A 19,551-nucleotide genomic window follows, 5' to 3' on the forward strand; every position below is an offset into this window, starting at 1 on the left:
AGGGATCAAATGTCTTGATAAGATAGTAACAGTTATTTACCTTCACACCCTCATGGTCTGTTTCTCTAATCTCAAAGTCTCTTAGGACTCTCTTAGTATCTCTTGGCATTGTAAGGAAATATTTGGATAGGAAAGGAAGAGTCCTGTTGCTTCAAAGTATGAAGTTGGGAACTGTAATTATATCTGGAGCTTGAGGATTCTGGTAGGAGCAAAAGTATAAGGGGATAGTAGGCATTGATCATGAGCCAGAAAATTCTGGTAGTATAGTAATTTGAAGTTTTGAATGACATTAACAAGAATAGAGCAATGGCAATATGTGAAAGCACATGAGACAAGCTGAATAATAGTATATGGTTTGCAGCCTTGAAAATACATTGCTAAATTAAAAGAAGTATCCCAATGTATACAGCTCGGTGACTCTGAAGCTGTTGTTTAAATTTAGATTTTAAGGCTGCTCTGTGGATCAAGTATAGTTCTGTTGTCTTACTCATCAGAGTATTTCCAAGTTTGGTTACTCAATAGAGATTGTTGATTCAATCTATTGTAATTTGGTTGCACATTGTTGGTTAGTGTGTTGGATTGTTTACTGTATTTCCAGTACTTTAGATAATTTGTATTGTTCTAGGAGATTTTAACCTGATGTGAGATTGAACCAGATTTTCTAATGCAGGCCAGGGGATTGTAAATGCTGAATGAAGTCTTTTCCAAACAGATATCTTTTAAAGTGAAAAACCTGTTCTCCTCAGAAGATTATGCTAATCTTACAGCATTTTCTATTGCTGCATGAATGTAGCATAGTGTGTGACACATAAATAGTGGTCAACACTTGGCTGCTGCAGAAGCTGCTGGAGTCTTCTGGCTGGGGTTCAGATGATCTTTGAATTTTTTTCACTGGGAAGAACATTTGTTATCAGCTGCCAGTACATTTTACCTGATTCATGTCTTTCCTGTGATGATGTATAAGCACTGTCTACTGCTTTTTCTCTCTGAAAACATTTTCAGTGTATGCTATGCTTTTCTCAGGCCTCAGTGAGTCTGCTAGAGCAGGTTAAGTCAGAATTTATCAAGTAAAGCACTAGGGCACAAAGAGCATGTTTTACTTGGAGGTAGCATTCAACAATTTTCCTAATGTTCCTGAATTCCAGAAGGAGTTTTCTTACTGATACTTTCATGCAAGGTTGACAATTCAGTTATTTTGGTACTGAGATGATGGTAGTATCAGTTTGTAGATTATCATGTTGACCCAAATGAATTGACTTAGGGGACAATGGGTGATGGTTTTAAACTTAAAGAGAGATTAGGACTGGATGTGAGGAAAAAATTCTTTACAGTGAGGGTGGTGAAACATTGGCACAGGTTGCCCAGAGTGGTGGTGGGTACACCATCTCTGGCGATATTTAAGGCCAGGCTGGATGTGGCTCTGGGCAACCTGATTTAGATCAAGATGTCCCTGCTTATTGCAGGGGGGGGCTGGACTAGGTGACCATTGAAGGTCTCTTCTAACCCAAACTGTTCTATGACTTTGTGTTGCATTGTTCCCTTTTCTCACTAAAAATGTTTGACCTCTCTGATCTTTTCCAAATGACTGAAATCACAGGAAGTGAAAAACTGTTTTGTTTTCTGGTTCTGGTTATACCTGGCACTTCTTTTGAATTAATAAAATGTTCTCCAGCCTGGTAAGGAACATACTTACCCCATCACTAAGTAAAGTTATTTTTATTTCACAATGGAGCTCCAGAGCAGAGCAAGCATTGTATTAGACTGGGCCTGGTTTAAAGGGAAACGTCAAATAGAAAACCTGTCACCTTTTGTGCTAGTAATGCTGAGATACATGACACATATAAAATCACATCCCTTGATGAATTTGTAAAGCCATGGTCCTTTTTAAAGCTTTAAAACACAGTTACTGCTTTTTAATTGTTTTCTCTCCTCATCCACTTCAGTTTGTAGGCTGGCAAAGACTCCAGTAAACTAATATCACAAAAAAGTCTGATTAAATGTTTGTCAAAAATAGTGTCAACCAGTATGGTAACTTCTCCTTTAAAGTCCTTCCACCAGAGGAAGTACCATTGCCATTCCCTTGCAAACACCCCCTTGCCTCTAGTTTAGTAACTGTTAGCCTCAATTTTGCTGAGTTTACACCCTTATTGATATTTGTGATATACTTATTCCAGCAATTTATCTGTTGATCAGCAATCATGTTACAGTTACCTGTCTTTCTAAAAAAAAAAAGTCCATAATTTCTGATATTTCACATGTTGTTGTTTTATTAGCCTTGAGCTGTCCCTATACATGTGTTTCCTAACACTTACTTTACATTTCGATATCCATAGAGGAACCATAATATAAGTTTATCTGACCTGTAAAAAGACCAAGCTGTAGTTCTTACAGAGGAGAGAAAGTACCAGCTGAAGACTGTGTGGCATGTTGTCAAACATGTAGTTTCCCCTTGTTCTTTTTATGTGATGTTGACTTCTGTGGTCATCAACTCTGCAGTAGCTGTCAAACTGCATAGTTTACCAAGGTGCACTGCAGGAGCACTACTAAAAGCTTTAAACACACCAATTAGGAAAAATGAGGTCCATAGTTTGACAGTGTGTGGCTTTGGTTCAGTGTCTTTTGTCTGCAGTTGTCATTTCTATTCAGCAGAGAAACACAGACATATAAATATATATATATCTTTCCATTTGTGAGTTGCAGATCTTTTTCCCCTTTATCTTCCATAAATATACAGCTTAAGAGCTAACTCTTAAACCTATTGCGCCACTGGTGATTTGTTAATATTGATTTTGAACCAGATCCATACGATTTGCATACCTGAAAAATCCCTAAAATGGCTTTTTAGAACATGAACTGATTGTGTTTTATGCAGCCTTTCAGAAGGAGGTGAAAAGTAGAATGTAGTAAATGGAGACAATATTAAAACTATGTTATAAATATGCAGATTGTAAAAAGAAAGCGATTTTTTGGCTTGGATTTTGAATCCATCTGCCTATTACATTTTCTTAAGTTCAAACAGCAAAACTACTTCTGATTTAACTATTACATATTTGGCAAGCTTAATAAAGGACAAATCAAAGCTAAATCAGGGGTATTTACAACAACCACAAATTTAATCCAAAGTGGGTACTTAAATGCTCATATAGTTCTAAATGATGTTCCTTCCAGATGGTGAATTAATGTAATTTTAGCAGGAAGTGAAGTTGCACAAATACGCAGTATTTAGAACACTCACTGATTTAATGTTTCTGTACCCACCAAGGCACAGATGTTACTTATCATTTTCGTGCCAGTTATCTCTGTCTTTCCAATTACTGCATGCTGAGGATGAGAGTTTGCAAGGGCAAAAAGGGGGCTGGGAAGAACTTAAGTTAGTAAACCCTAACTCAGATGTAAATGAATCTTTTCTATCCTTCACCTGTTTAACCTGCACAGTAATAATCAAGGTGGCCTTCTTGTGGAGTATCTTATTATGGTTTGGTCGTGTATTATTTGCCATTTGGTTTCTGAATAAAATCTTTGAATCTGTAGAGCTGTCTCTGATTTAAAATGTATCTGCTCTGCTGATGCATGCCTTTAAACCATTGATGAGAGAGAAGGCACAAGACTTGGCTTAAACAAAAATGAGTTCCTGGTATGTTGGTCCAGCATCAGAAAGAAGTTAATTCCTTACTGCAGAATTGTTTGAATTTGCTGGGCATATTTCAAAACCTCTTGCTTTTCCATGTATTTTGCAGCAAGGAGAAGATAACAAAGGTTATGTGTTGGGAGCTAAAGAGTTGTCTTGTAGGTGTTTTAGAGGGTAAATTCAGGCTAGATATAAGGAGGATTTTTTTTACAATAAGGACGATGGAACACTGGAACAGTTTTCCCAGAGAGGTGGTAGATGCCCCATCCCTGGAAGCATTCAAGGCCAGGTTAGATGGGGCTCTGAGCAATCTGATCTAGTTGGAGATGTCCCTGCTTATTGCAGAGGGGTTTGATTAGATGACTTAAAGGTCTCCCAACCCAAACTGTTGTGTTATTCTGTGATAGTGAAATTGCTGTGTATGTAATGTGTAAGATTAGGCAGTATTTATTATCTGCTTCTCCAGCTGAAGGAGAACTAAGGAGGGAGGTATAAAGGACTCCATTATTTCTCTAATTGTGTTTTCAAACCCTGGAGAAGGTCAGAGTTTGAACCAGGTTAGACCAGCTCAGCATTGCTACTTGAAACAGAATTCCAATTTTATCAGAGGTTGAGTGAATGTACTAGTTCTTTCTCTAGAATTTGTCTTTGTTGGCCATGCAAGATGCAGACCTACTAGCACTGCAAAGGAACTTTGTATTTCTACATGCTACTTTCTATAATGGGGCACAATCAAGTAGATAGTTTGGCTTTGTATGTTTAATTATGTGTTAAAGACGCATGCAGTCTTTGGTAGATGCTTCTCTGTTCACAAAATACTGAAAATAAAGAATTATAAAATAGTAATGCTAACAGTGTGATAATATTTAAAGACTTAGTTGATTAACATACACTAATTCACAGCAATACAGGATTTTGTCCAATGCTTTGCAGAGATGACAACAAATAGACATTTTTCTTCTTTGCCCAGGGACTAAAAGGTGATCCTGGTAGTCCTGGTGTGGCTGGTCCTAAAGGAGAAAAGGTACTTTTTCGTCTGTAAAGTTGCGTGTATATTTCAGTGTGCATTGTTATTATTGAATGCATTCCCTTAACTACATGTGTTAAATACCCACTGCTGCCATTTGTGTAGCAAGGGTTAAGGGTTGAAGAATATGAATAAGACTAACTGTAAATATGGAAGACAAGTATTTTTTTTTCACAGCAAATTTTGAAAGGAATTCAGAGCAGGAGCCTAAATTCAGTGTTCTGAATTGCTCTCCGAGTGCTCTGATTTACTCCCATGGATTGAACCTGAATGTCTCACAGCGCAAATCATACCGTGGCAATTTAATTCAGTGAACATTTTAATGCAGTCAGATGTCTTTACATATGTGAGCTGTCACACTGGCTTCGTGGCCACCTTGTGCATGTAAGCTGTAACTTGCAACTTAACATATGCAAACATGTTTTGAAGGATTGCTTTCTGTAAGTGTCCAGGGCAGTGAGCTGTGATTCATTTATGCAGAGGCCTGCCACTTTTTTTCTCACTTAACCTGTGGTGAACTATGTACTTCTGTGACATTACTAAAAAAGAATATTGCTTTATGTATATATTTTCATAATGAGAGCATGTTTGATGATTATAATGAATTTTCTTCTGCAGTGGTGCATAACCTCTAAAATGCCCAGAGGTTAAATGTGTGTAGCTATAAAGATTGCTGATTTATTTACTAGTTACTGTTTTAACTAGGGAGATGCAGGACCTCCAGGACCAACTGCCTTGAATGTAAGTACACATGAAACAAAAACAGGAAAAAGAAAATCATTAAGAAATGTTGCTGGTTTTAGCTTATTTGTAATGTAAATACTTTCATTATTAAATATAAGAGACAAGTCCCTCTCTTTAGAATGCCTCTGCATTTTCTTTATAAATTGTGAAGTGGGGAAAAGGGAATTTTGTGAAGAAAAGCAGTATGTTTAAAACATCTTGTTTCCCACAAATGCTAACACAAATATTGGTTTGGGATTTTTTTTATTCTGTGTATAGATAGTATGGGCTGGTTAAAGTGAAAGATTTCCCTTGGTATTTTTAGGGAAAAACATTTTTCAGTAAAAGCTTTTCTTCATGTTCTATTGTCAGGTTATTTTAAGTGCTTAGTTATAAGTACAATGTGACACAGTATTATATACATAGAATGCATATGTTCAACTTGACACACAGGACCTATTCTCAGAAAGTTAAGGTAATACATCCAGCAGATAGATGTGGGGCTGCCACAGCTCCTTCCGCTCATGTCCAGCTCGTAGCAAGGCTGAGCATGCCTTCCCAATAGGCACACAAACACACATACAACGCATACAGCCAGATCTGGCACATAGGTCAATACAGATGGACACACTCAGTACTCCCACAGGCACAAACAATGCCACCTTGTTATCCCCTCTGGCTGATCATGGTCATGGTCTGGTACTCAGAAATATCTATATGTACATAATGTGCATCCCCCTGGTAGGTGAGCTCACACACAGCCTAATCTACACACAGTAGATGCCCCTGCTCCTGGTCTTTCCACACACTGACACAGGTATCTCTAATAATATTTGAGAATAACATATGCTTCAGTATGAAGCATTGTTTATCCAGAAAAAGAGGTTGCAAAATTATTTTCACACAAAACAGAAAATTGTTCAGTTTTTCCTTTCAAACACTTGCCAAGTTGTGTCATGGTCTTGATATCTATACAATCTTTATATCTTACATAAAGACCAGATATGTATAGCAAACACACACTAAAAAGGAAAAAGAAATGTGATGTTATAATGATGGAAAATCACTTACTAGATTCTTATGAAGAACAATATAACAGAAACTTGAGGTGGTTTTTGGTTTCTACAATTCTTAGAGGAAAATAAGCAGACAGGTATATTCCTTTCTTTCTTTATAGAAAAAGTCTGTTTATCAGACTCAGAAAGTTGCAAGTTTGGTTACTAATTCATTTATTCCCTTTTCTGTAATTTACCTGCAGAAAAGAATACGTGAGGCCAGCCATGGTGATTAGTTGTCTTTTGTCTTTCAAGGAAAGACTTCTTGAGGATGGATCTGTCAATTTCTTTGTGAGGATCTGGTACATGCTAGTGTACCAGCAAAGAAAACTGACCTCCAGATTAGTTGTATTGTGTCTAGATAGTGCATAGAGATGTTTTTTAATTTTGTTGCAATAATCTGTGCCCCAAGCATGTACAAAGCCTTAACACAAATGTCCCAAAGCTCTCCATGGCAAGTTTTGCTTCATAAAAGTAATACTTCTGTCTGAATCCAAGTAATTTTGTTCATAAACTGAAGTGAGAAGGCCTTCCATTAAGGACAGTCTATTTGGGTAAAAAAATTGAGAATGGTGCAAAAGAGCGTGGCAAAAATGAGCACAAAGACAAAAGCTCCTGAATCCTCAGTCTGTAGTTCCACAGCATGAATAGCTATTCCCTCCCAGACTCAGTGTTATGAACTACTTCTACACTATTCATGTTACTCATATAATCCTAAATAAACTTCATAAGAACTATCATTCATAATGTAAATTATCATACATTGTCTTTTCAGTCTCTTCCTTTCCAAGACTGTAACAGCAAGGATCTTTACAATTGCTGAGGGGTGTAACCAGAGACACATACTGTAAAAATAAATTCTACTCTAAGGTTTCAGAATTAAGTTGCAATGTTTTATGGTACTTGGTTTTGGATTATGAAATCTAAATATCTGGTATCTTAATATCCCAGAGACAAATCACAGAATCATAAAATGGTTTGGGTTGGACGGGACCTTAAGGATCATCTGGTTACAACCTTGACTGTAGGATTGTTACTGCAATAGATGGTTTGGAGTAGGTCTTTCTTCGGATAGATTCTTACAGGCCTAGAAGGGATCATTGAAATAAAAATAGGATACTTCTGAAGACACAGGAAAAAGAATTAAGGAGGCTTATTGTCTATGTGCTGTATGACCACAGAATGGTCCTTTTGAGCATTTCTTATATAAATGATAGAAAAATTGCTACATCCATTCTGACAGCAGCATCTGGATATATTAGATCTCTTTTCAATGCATTCATTGTCTTCAGTTGCAGTTGTGGACACTTAGCTTTCCTAAGAGTCATGCTCAGAGGTGAGTAGTATATCAAAAATCTGAAGCTGCTTTCAAATTGACTGAACTTACTCCTTCTGTACCTTAAGTGATTCACTTTCATAAAATGGACTGTCAAAGAGTTACGTTTCTTTGATTATGAAATGCCATGCAAATGTTTTAGCTCAGTTGATTCAGGCACAGCAACATGTCTTTGTGTTGGTACACTGACTAATGGTTGTCTTCATGCTTTTTAAAAGGAAACATTTACATTTTAGGAAAGCAGACACAGGTCTTCAGAGGGATGTTATTAACTGATGTACTGAAACAATTTTTTGTGTAGCTGCTGACTGAGAGACAAGAGTGAGTGTGAATTGGTTTAGCAGTTTGAAGACAGATTACAACACTGCTGAATATATGGCCCAGCAGGAAGGCTTTCTTTCTCCCCCACTGTAAATAGTCATGTGTTTCTGTTGGCAAGAGCTAAAAGATGAATGATGTGAATGGTGGTGGCTTGGGGAAAATCCAGTCCTCAGAGTTGTCTTATTTGTGTGACTTCTGTATGGCCGTGACTCTTACGATATATAATCATGAAAGAAAGATGTTGTATCTCACTGTGAATAAGTAGTAGGTCAGATAATATCAAGGTTCATGTGTCACTGGATGAGAACTTATTGTGTCAGGACTGTTCATGCTATTATAGCCAAAATCTGACACCAGTGTTTCATTATGAACCCTGTTAAAGCAAAGTTTTGAAATGTTCCATTCATTTGGGACTCATGAATAATGCCATAAATCTGTTCTCCACTTACAGTCATTTTTAGTTTTTCTAATGTGGAAATGATTTTTTTCTATTTATCAAAAGGCAAAATGAATTATTATGCTGGGGGACAAGGAGGGAAGAGGAGTGAAAATGATGACTCACTGTTAGAGCTCAGTCCAAAATGGATTTGGGCAGGAAGGGACAAAATATTGAAAAGGACTTGGTTTTGCTCAAACTGGATGATTGGGCCTGGGTCGTTGACCTTCTGCCCCAGTTCAATTGTGTACTAATGCAGGTGTGAAATGATGGCATTACAGAGCTCTGCTGCCCTGTGCAGGTCTTCCATTGCTATGTATTTTCATAGAAATCATACACCAGTGGCATAAACTCGAGAAGGTCTCCTGTATGTGTGAACTAGAACATCAGCAGTGTTGTGCAGGGCCAGAGTGTTCTTTCCACACACAGACCTGCACCGTGGTCCTGTCCTCAGCATGGAGAACATGAAGGTGGCAAAAGGCTGAGACTGCTTCATTGCACTTATTCCCAAACAGCTTTGGTCTGTGGAGAGTTGTCTGTAGTTAATGTATGGAAGTGTGTAAAAGTAAGTAGTAGAAACTTTCGGGTTTTCTTTTGTCTCTTATTTGTACCCATCTAAAAGGTGTCTATGACCCTGCGTATAAAAGTGTTCAGGCATCTCTGACATGTAGGAAATCCTGTGCTGCTCAGAAGAACAGTGAGCACGCTCTGCCCTCCAGTGTGAAAAAATGCAGAAAGAATGAAGTTAATGGTACTTAGAGAAAAAAGACGTATTTTTAAAAGTATTCAACTGACAGATATAGCCATTATACTTTCTGTAAGGAATGAGGGCTACTTGGAGGCAGTATGTGTGGCAGAATTCATATGTACCCAACAGCTGAAAAAACTTACCAGGTGGATGAGCATATGCCAAACTGTAAAACAGGGGAAATAATACCACTGGTTCTTAAGATGCAAAAATAATTTTATGACTTTGAAATAGAAATTTCATAGCTCAGTGCATTGCTCTGAGAAACAAAAAAAGTAGAGCTGTGAATACTCACGTTTGATATCAGTTAACAGAAAATCTCTGTTGAAATCCTAAAGACTGCACACTTACCAAAACTCATTTGCAGCGATGCCAGAGAATTCAGAGTTTGTGTTTGCCTGACTATGCTTTTCTGCAGTGAATAGAGATGGGATTAGAATTGCAGCCCATGTGTTTCTGTACATTTCTTTAAGGCAGGTATGGAAGTCTTGTTTCACCAAGAAACAAGGCAGGTATGGAAGTACAGTTTCATCATTTTGAATGATGAATTAGAGAGAAAAAAGGAGCAGCACTGTAGCAGAAAATAAGCTAATCTGTCAAAAGAAATTTATGAAAAAATGTGTATAGGCTTTATGTAAGATTGTAATGAAATTAGTAATTTCAGTAGTACCAAGTATATTTTTGTGATTCATGCAGTATTCACATAAATACATTTTAGTGGCTTGGATCATTAACTTTTACATATATGTTCAAATTTAAGCACTTTTAGTAAAGATGCAAAGTTTTTCTATGTTTTCATGGACTCCATTAACACTATATAATTCAAGATATATGTATTTATTTTGTCTCTTCAGTTATGGTGGTAGTTTTATGGAAGTAGTCCAAAGTCATGATTGATTCTCATCCTTTCTATATGCTGTCTTTAATTTCTCTGGTATGTTCTTTCTGAATTGCTCTGTAAGTATTAGAAAGCATTTTAGTAGTTTTCAAGTCTTACAATGCATGCTGGGAATGTAGTTTGAACTTTTCTCCCTAATTATGCCCACTTTATGCAGGGATATGTTTAGTCTTTAGAAGTTTAAGTTCCCTGATAAACATGGTAGCCAGGGACCCTTCAAAGAATAAACAGGAGGGATTATACTGCTTTGTGGTGTGGTTTTGTCAAAATGTGGAATTTAGTGGCAGAAGCTGGGGACTGGTTTCTGCAGCGGCACAGCTGGCTCTGCAGCTTGCCCGCTCTGGTATCCCCAGCTTAAGCCTATGCGTGCCATGTCAGAAGAGTGACAGGTGAGGGAAGGTAGCACAGCCATCTCTCGTAAAATATATGATAACTATTCCTCTTGACACTCGATATGCTGCTTTTAGTTCCTGAGGAAAACGAGCGTCCGCCCGTCCGTTCCTGTGAACCTATCCCTTTCAGGAGTTATAAAATAGTCATCCAGATGGCACCAAGTGTTTATGCAGAATCTGAGGCTTAAGCTGGTCACAGACAGAAGTCCCCAAGACTTGCTTACTAAACAGATAGTTGGAATGTTGGCTCCCAGGTCTGGTTAAATTGAGCCGAAGGAAGCTGGCGCACAAGTGCGGCTTGGAGGTGGCTGTGGGAGGAAGGGGCAGATTCAGGCCTGGGCAAGCTTCACCATCACTTTTGGCTCTGCCCTCCCTAAACAAACATCAACAACAGATTACACAGATTTCCCCTCAGAGCTTCAGCAGTTATTCATGTAAAGCGAAAATTTATTTGATGCAGTACTTTGTCATAGTGTAATTATCTGGCATTTATACAGAACTCTGAAGTGGAGGGGTTTGGTATCCTGGCATTCTTGCTGTTGTAATGGGCAGAAGTATTTTGGATGATTCTTCCTGAAAGATCATGTGCCAGTTTTTGCTTATCTTGACTTCTGCACACTATTCCTTTCTTGTCCCACAGTGGAAAAATTATGTCATCAGAATAACTTTTATTACTTAAGAAGGTATCACACCCTCCAACATTAGTAAGCATCTCAATATTATCCTCTCTTTCTTTTAATGTAATGATGTAAAGGAGGGCAAATTCTAGTTCATTAAAGAAAGTAGAGATAGGCCATTATATTTTCCTTCTAAATATATTCTTTTCTTACACATCCCTCTAAGAAAAACTAGAATTTTATCTGCTTGAGTTGTTTTAATGGAGGTGTATTAATTTCATGAAAATACTGGACTGTTCAGTTGTTTTGCATGAGATACAGTGATCTTTCACAATATAACTTGCAAATATTCTCTTCTTTAAAAAATGCTTTTTAAGTATCCTTAAGCAGATCCTATTAAGATTGCCCTTTTAGTAGAATAGATGTTTTAGCAATTTAGTCTGGTTTTCATCTTGATGCAGTAATACTGATGCAGAAGGCACATATGAAGATTGATGTCTTAGCCTCACAGTAAATTTATTTTTCAAATATTCAGTCTGCTAAATTGGAGTGAATGTGATTTATAGGTCTTTCATTAGAAAAATGATTTGAGAATAGTCCTATATACAATAGACATCAATGTAAAGAATCACTTCAAATTACTCCTTAGATTTTTAAATGATACTTCTTTTGCTTAGAAAAATAATCCCATGTCTCTTAAAAGTACTACATTCATAAAGTGTAAACTTCTGTGAAATTACTTTTCCAGTTTCCCTTTGAAATGATTGTCTCTGAAGCAAAACAGATTTCAAGTTAAGTTTCCAAGAGAGCTACAGAAATCACCAATTCCAAAGCATAATGAGATCAGTGAGGAACATATTTTCTGTTTGCTTCAGTAATAAATTATCATGAAAATGTAGCTGATCATGTTGTCTGGCATGAGATACTTCTGGTAAATGCTGTCTCCTTTCCCACTGAAGTAAATGGCTTGGCAGCAGTTTTGAAAGCAAAATTGTGGCCTATTCCACTTTGCACCCCCAACCAAAACAGTATGGTTATTATAGTAGCAGTAAGAGGCCAAACATGGGGTACAAATCTTTCAGCTTGCCATCTCAATTTACTTCAGTGAGGATGTGAATGAGACCAGGTCATGTTAGAAAATGCTAAAAGTACTGGTATTTGACATAAGTGGTAGTCTAATTTCCCTCACTAACTGGTAATACAAGAAATCATTCATCCTACTGTGACTTTCCTGTGCCATTTTTCCCATGCTAGCAAAATTTTGTAACAGTGAGGCATGTCTGCAGGCTCTGTGGGTTTTTGTGTGCCTGGTGATGGGCAGTCAAGAACAGGAAACCATCGTAATCATATTTTAAGATCTCTTTCTTCCTCACCCTCCTGTTTGAGCTTCAATGTAGAGCAGCAGGACAGTCGTAGAAAGTGAACTGGCTTGAAGATATCTGGGAAACTAACACTATAGCCATCTTGACTGCAGGAAGGTATTTATATTTTAGTTCCTTTGCTTGCCAAGGATAATAGCCCTTTCTTACACTTATTTCCCCTCAAAATGGTCCAAACAGGCCAAAGAGGAAAATATGCTCAAAAAAGGATAGAAGGATCACAGTGTCAATCATGACCTGCACAGTAGAACTTGTCTTCCAGTAACACCTCCAGATAAGTAGATGAACTTAAGACCTAATTGACCCACATCTTGAAGCATTCTGTTGGAGTTGATGGGACATCCTTGCATTGGAGCAGCTACAGCAGTATTTGGGTTGCTGGGGAATGTTCTTCATGTCAGTCAGGCTGCAGCTCTTTACCATGATCACACAGTATTATGTGTTATGTCAGGAATTTGGAAATCCATGGTTACTTTTTGTCTCGTTATTGATTTGTGTGATTCTATGCTGCTCTACTTGTGCATTTTACAGAAGGATCATTGTATGTGTAATTCATCAGTTTGACAGCTTTTCTTTATTCTTCTGAGAACTGTGCATTGAAGAGCTAGGTCAAGCCCATTCAGTTTAAGTTTTAAGGTTTAAGTGCTGATTTTGTTTCAGTAGAGCTGTACCTTTCTGTTTAAAATTGCTTAAAATTTTCAAATTGCTTAGCCAAATCGTGTCTGTTATAGCTGGGTCTTTTTTTTTGCTTTTTGTTTCTGCATACTTAATCTAGTCTTTGTCTCTGCTTGACTCATCTCACTAAACTACATAAAAATTTCTTTCTGTCTAGTAGTATTTATTCCATAAAATCTGAGGTCATGTGTTTCCTGGAATTCAGAATGAGGAAAAAAATGGATGAGAGTACTTTGTGTATACAACACAGAACCCATTTCATCATCACTACCTATGAGTACATAAGGGAGCTGTCTAGCCTTCTGCTTCAAAAACTAAGATCTATGTTTTGAAGCAACTTTCAGAATACCAAAAATATACTTATTTGGCATAGGCTATAAACTTCCGATGGAAGTAATGCAAATAACAACTCTTCCACTTCAGCTGGGATTTTGTTTTGTTTAGTTTTAGTTCACCAAGAGGTCACAATATGTACTTTTCAGTCCCAAACTGTTACATTCATTGTGAAGTTTTATAGGAATTCAGCAGAGGATGTTTCTTTCATCCCTTTAGATAGATTTCACTGTAGAGAAGTTTTATTTTTCATTCCTCCTGCAGGTTGTCTTCAGGTTTTTTTTTCAGGATCTCATTTAATGAATGCTGAAGAGGGATAGCATTGCTAAGTCATAACTGCTGCCAAGCTATTGTGGTTTTACAGCCATGTTACTTAATGTGGCCATGTTGTCCTATCACTTTTTAAACTGAAGATCCCACTGAAGTTAGTGTGAACTTTTACCTCAGTTTCAATGTCAGGATGTGGCTCCTTGTACCTAGTAGTCCTCCCTGCCTAGTTAACAATTGTAAGCTGCTCTCCTCCCTTTCCTAGAAGATAAACCTGCTTATCTAGTTCCTTTCTCTTGACAATAATATTGTAGAGAGAAGAAAAAGAATAAAAGGTAGGTCTTGGACAAAAATGTTGGCTATTAATTATCATTACTGTGCAGTTACATTCTTGTGTAATTCTTGTCCCTTTGGAGCTGTATTGTGCAGATATGTGAGGCTAAGTATTTCCTCCTCCATAAAACAGATGTTATAGGTTTTCATCTCATTCCCCTGCATAAATTTGTCACCGGAAATGAAATATTAACAAAACAAAACTCCACCTCTTCCTGAATTTCCAGAATTTCTCTACAAAGGTGGAATATTGCTAACAGTTGGACAGACAGAACTCTCTGCAAATTCTAAACTACCTCAAGGAAAATGTAGAGGTTTGCAGAGGTTACATTCACATACTGCATTGTGGGTTTGTGCATGTATAAGCTGCACAACTGCAATGTAATTAACTTACCACGATTTATTTGTTGAACAAAACCTTGTCATACGTATTCCAGTTCCATAAACCTTTGGGGAAATGTGGAAATGGTGCACATCGGTTTTGTACAAGATCCTAAACCTTATCTTGCTTACGCTGTAAACTTAAGTGAAGGGAGAAATAGCTGATATTCCTATATAGGGGTCCTATAAGACAGCTGGAGAGGGGCTTTTACAAGGTCATGTAGTGTCAAGACAAAGGATAATGGCTTTAAACTGAAAGAGGGTAGATTTAGATGGGATGTTAGGAAGAACTTCTGCACTGTGAGGGTGGTGAGACACTGGCAAAGGCTGCCCAGGGAAGCTGTGGCTGTCCCATTGCTGGCAGTGTTCAAGGCCAGGTTGGACAGGGCTTTGAGCAGCCTGGTCTAGTGGAAGGTGTCCTGGCCTGTGGCAGGGGTTTTGAAACTAGATGAGCTTTAAGGTTTCTTCCAATCCAAACCATTCTACAATTCTATAATTCCAAATACTGTCTGAGATACTCCTCTATCTTCACTTTCAAAAGTAGAGAAATTATAAGAATAGAAAAACTCTTGGACTGACTACTTTTATTTAAGTTGATTAGAATGACATCTGACTTCAAACACCATTCAAGATACAGGAGGTAGCAGCTTTGGCATGACTGCTTACTTTCTTAAGTTTATCTTGGGAATTAGAGATCATAAATAAACTTTTTTAGACTGATTTCTGGAAATCCAACACTTCTTAAAAACATGATTCTCAAGGGGCCTCAGTTTACCCTTATTGGGTCAATGTAATTGATTCTAAATAAGAAGTTGAGAATTTGGCTAAAGACATAACTCAAGCTAAACCAATACCTGAGTCTGAGTAATTTAGATGGTTAAGTATTTAATATTTTAATATTTCAAACTCTTAAATAAACTAAATATAAGTTCTTTAACTTTTGATATGCTGTAAGAAAATGCTATATTACATTCAAAACTTTTTTTAAAATTGTACAAAGTAGAACTCTGCAGTGCTTTTTCCTGACTACATTGAAACTCATTTCATATTTCTTGTTGCTATAATGAAATTTGATAGCTTCCTCAAAGTAATCTAAAAAAAAAAAAAATTGTGTTCCAGGGTGACTCATAAAGTAAAAGGGGGGCACTGTTCTAAGTACAGAGCTGTGAGTTTATCTGAAGGCTTTATGATTATATCTGCATTAATCAGATACAAAATTAAAGCCCCAAAGCATCAGAAACTAACTGTGATTCAGTCACAAAAGGCAGATCCTTGCACTGAGTTCAGAAGAAAGGCTGATAAGTCAAGGTTATATTCAAAAAACTCAAAGCTCCTGTGCCTGGTCAGGAGAGAGGGTGAGAGAGAAGTGACTCTGAAGGGTTTGGAAAAGCGGAGCCAGGCACACAGAGGAAGCAGCACAGGGCTGGTTCTTACAGGGCAGTGAGCATAAGGCCTTCTGCTATATTTAGTCTCCTTTCCCTCCCTTCCCTTCCCCTCCCCCTTCAGTGCCTATATTTGATTTTGAATTGTAGAGTAAGATGTCATTTATTTATATAACTTTTTTTTTCCTTATCGTATCCTAACTTAACAAAATAAATCACTTTTCATATAACACTGCAACTAAATATAACTATGCTTAAGTAGTGCTGACTTAACTCTTCTTTTCCAAATGATTCAACCTTTATATGGAGGAATGGGAGTAATAATTATTGTTTGCACTTTTTCTTGCACCTGAATATAACATTATCCTGAAATAAGTTAGTATGAATAGCCTATTTTTATTATTATTAGAAATAAATGCTTTGTCTTGATATCTGGCTCTTTCACTTAGTCTTACTTCTATAGGATAATGGAGGATGAAAATAACACTGAATGTTATATTTATTTAATGTTTGTATTTTCAGGGTTTGCCAGGACTGGAGGGTCCCCAAGGTCCACCTGGCAAAGAAGGCCAAAGGGTGAGTAAACTTGAACAACTGGTGAGTGTGATAACTGACCTCAATGTGTGACTTCTTTCTAAGCACTAATAAAAAATGGGAAGGTAGCAGCTGAGTATGAAGCATGCTGACAACAAACTGAGCTTTGACATTTGATGTTTCTCTTCAGTTGAAGGAGATTTAACACTTTCAGCCATCTAAAGTGTTTTAATGACTGGCAGCACAGGTGTAGATATTGTCATTTGCGCAACATGTTTCTGCTGCAGTTTTAAGTGAAAAAGCATTAAAATTGCTCAGAAACTTTTGTTTTATTGCGGGGGTATGCCATACCTTACTATAGCTAAAATATATAAAAATATTGATTTCAGGTAGTTATCTAAAATCCTGACAGTAACCAGTACTATTGACCCAAGTGGTTTTGTACATGCCATTTTGCAAGTGTCAGAGAAGAGAGGTATCATGGAGAGAGATTGTGCCCAAGACATGAAATAAACCTTGATTATTCAGAGTTTTAATATAATCAAGTAACTGACTGACTGGTTTCTCTGTGTTATGTTATGTTTTGTTTTCCCTGACTTATTGAATTTGATAGTTCAGTAGAAGGGATAATGAGATTTGTGGTATCACAAGAAATAGTTCAGTTTTGGGAGTTTATAAACTAGTCTGCTCCTAAAATATTGGGAAGATTTTCAGACTCAAACATTTCAATATTTTTATGAATTATATTGTGCCCAGTTTGTGGTTTTGAAATTGAGTCTCTCAATAATACTTGGGGTTTTTAGGCATTTTGTTATTTAGTGTCTTGGATCAATGATCTGAAGTGGAAGGATTTATTATTGTTGATCTTAGTCAACTACAGTGAATTATTAAAGGCCAGTTAAATAAGTAATGGTGTAGAACCCAAAGCTATGTTTTATACTGGCTTTTAAGTTCTAAAAATGGTACTAAATGTCAGTTAAGTTGAACATGAAAATTTGAAAGCTGATGTTATTTAGGTTTCACAGTAAGGATTAAAAACCCATTCAGAAAAAAAATCAATGTAGTAACAAAGAATAAAATGTTATGTGGTCAATATTAAAGCATATTTAATAGCATAGTACATGTCATTAAGGATTTTATAATTACTGTGACTCTTACTGTTACACAATAAATGTTTAGGGTACTGAAAAGCTATGAATATCCAGTTTAAGCATATATTAAGAGTGTTTTTCTGTGGAGTAATCTGCAGAAGCACAGAGTTTATTAGTTCTCCTTTAGGAACAGTTGTAAATATGGCTGTGTTTTAAGAGGCATCATTCTTTGAACATCTGAATTTTTGAGGCAAAGATACAGAGTTAACACACTATTGTAGCTGATAAATATGGAAATTTTTTTTCTTCCATTTTTTTAGTGGCAATTAGGGATTGATACATTCATCATGGACATTTCCTATTCACACATAAAAGTGAACTACTGTCTCACTCCACTATCTATAAAAACAGCAGCAATGATTGTTTTATAATCTTGGCCATGCACACAGTTGCCTTGAGCCAAACAATGGGAACAGCAGACTGTAAAGCTACTGCATCTGTCTTTATCTTTCTACCCGTGAGATGCTCAAAACAATATTCTTTATACTGGCCACTCCCACCAAAGCATTAATAACATAGTTATCTTAATTCAGCTCCCATGTGTATTTCATTTCCAATACATTTAATTACACAATAGCATACTGTTTGTAAGATCTCTGCTCTATTTAATGACAAACAGGATGGTGCACATGTAATGGCTATTAAATATTCTATTTTATTTAATTATAGATGTCATGTTCCTCTGTTCTACTTCCAGCAGATCCTCTAAATCTTTCACAACATTATGAAGTTATTGGTTTTGTCATGGACTGTCTTTTGAAGATTAAAGCATAATATTGAGTGTGTAACTAACTGATGACTTTTCTTCAATCTATTGTTCAGACCTAAAAGTGATCTTCTGTCCATTTTGAAAGCTGCAATTATAACATATTAGGAAACAAACAAACCCAAACAAAGCCACTCCAAACCATTTGAAAGTATCTATTCAAGTTGGATGCCACATTTCAAGAACATGCATGGTTTTAAAACTTTCCATTTGCATTGTATTTGTTATATAAAATTTTAATTACCACTCACCTCGGGAACATTTTTAAGTGTTCAATTCCTTTGAAAATTAGGCTTAAATTAATAAGGAGTTGAGAGGAGAATCATTAACTGTGTGAGGTAGAGACCTCTCAGCACACATTAAAGCAAGATATAAGGAACTGAGGAAAATTAACAGTGTTAATGTTGATATTGTCAGAAACTCAAAGAAGGCTAATGTTAGAGTTCGCAGGAATAATCTGATTCAGAAATTACATAGCAAAAATACATATAATGTTATGGAATAGGGCAAGTAGAATTATATATCATTGCATAATTATAATAAACAAAGTTAAATGGGACTGTAGATTTTTACTTCAAAGTTATGCTAACCTTAAAGTATTTACTGGCATGTATGTGAAATTGTCTTGCAAGCACAAATTTACAATATCATGGAATTAGATGATGACTCTGGGTTATTTGTTTCAAGAGTAAAGGGGGAATAATTTTTTGTTGTCCAATAAATGCACTGTGGACAGTTACATGGCAAAAGAAATGGTAGCTACATGATAATCTGGCCATATCAAGACACCACACAGCAAACTGATCCTTCAACCAACCTGAAGACGTATATAGCACTCACTTAAAGGTTGTCTATGTTATGTCATTATCTTGAGTGAAATTAGTTTGAGCAGGTACTGCCCTTATAGTTCTCCTTTTGACATGGTAACCACTTCCACTCGTGTTTGCCAATGTTGCGTTTTCCTTTGGGTGCAAGAAGTTCTCAAATCTTTGCTGCTCTTCTAAAAGGACAGTGTTTCTCCTTGGTCTACCACTAGTGATTTTGTATAATTTTTTAGGTTTAGTTAAATCGTATGTAAGAGCCTTTGGTTTTAGTTCCAATCCCTGGGAGAAGTAGGCCAGTAGGAACAGCTACTCATTCTGTTTTCTGCATTCCTGAATGAGAAATGT

General features: G+C 36.7%; 1 protein-coding gene across 2 annotated transcripts in view; it reads left to right on the forward strand.

Annotated features, from left to right (window-relative positions):
- Nucleotides 1–19,551, forward strand: part of COL19A1 (collagen type XIX alpha 1 chain) — a 183,476-nt gene that overhangs the window by 87,286 nt on the left and 76,639 nt on the right. For both annotated transcript variants that reach the window (XM_062608143.1, XM_062608142.1), the window contains exons 14-16: nt 4,599–4,652; nt 5,361–5,396; nt 16,454–16,507. In XM_062608143.1, coding sequence (XP_062464127.1) covers nt 4,599–4,652; nt 5,361–5,396; nt 16,454–16,507 — 144 coding nt within the window. The remainder of the gene's footprint in view (nt 1–4,598; nt 4,653–5,360; nt 5,397–16,453; nt 16,508–19,551) is intronic.

Source organism: Pezoporus occidentalis, unplaced genomic scaffold (genome assembly GCF_034315485.1).
Source record: "Pezoporus occidentalis ecotype Australia unplaced genomic scaffold, CSIRO_AGI_Poc_V1 ctg13, whole genome shotgun sequence".
In the NCBI taxonomy this organism is placed as follows: Eukaryota; Metazoa; Chordata; class Aves; order Psittaciformes; family Psittacidae; genus Pezoporus; species Pezoporus occidentalis.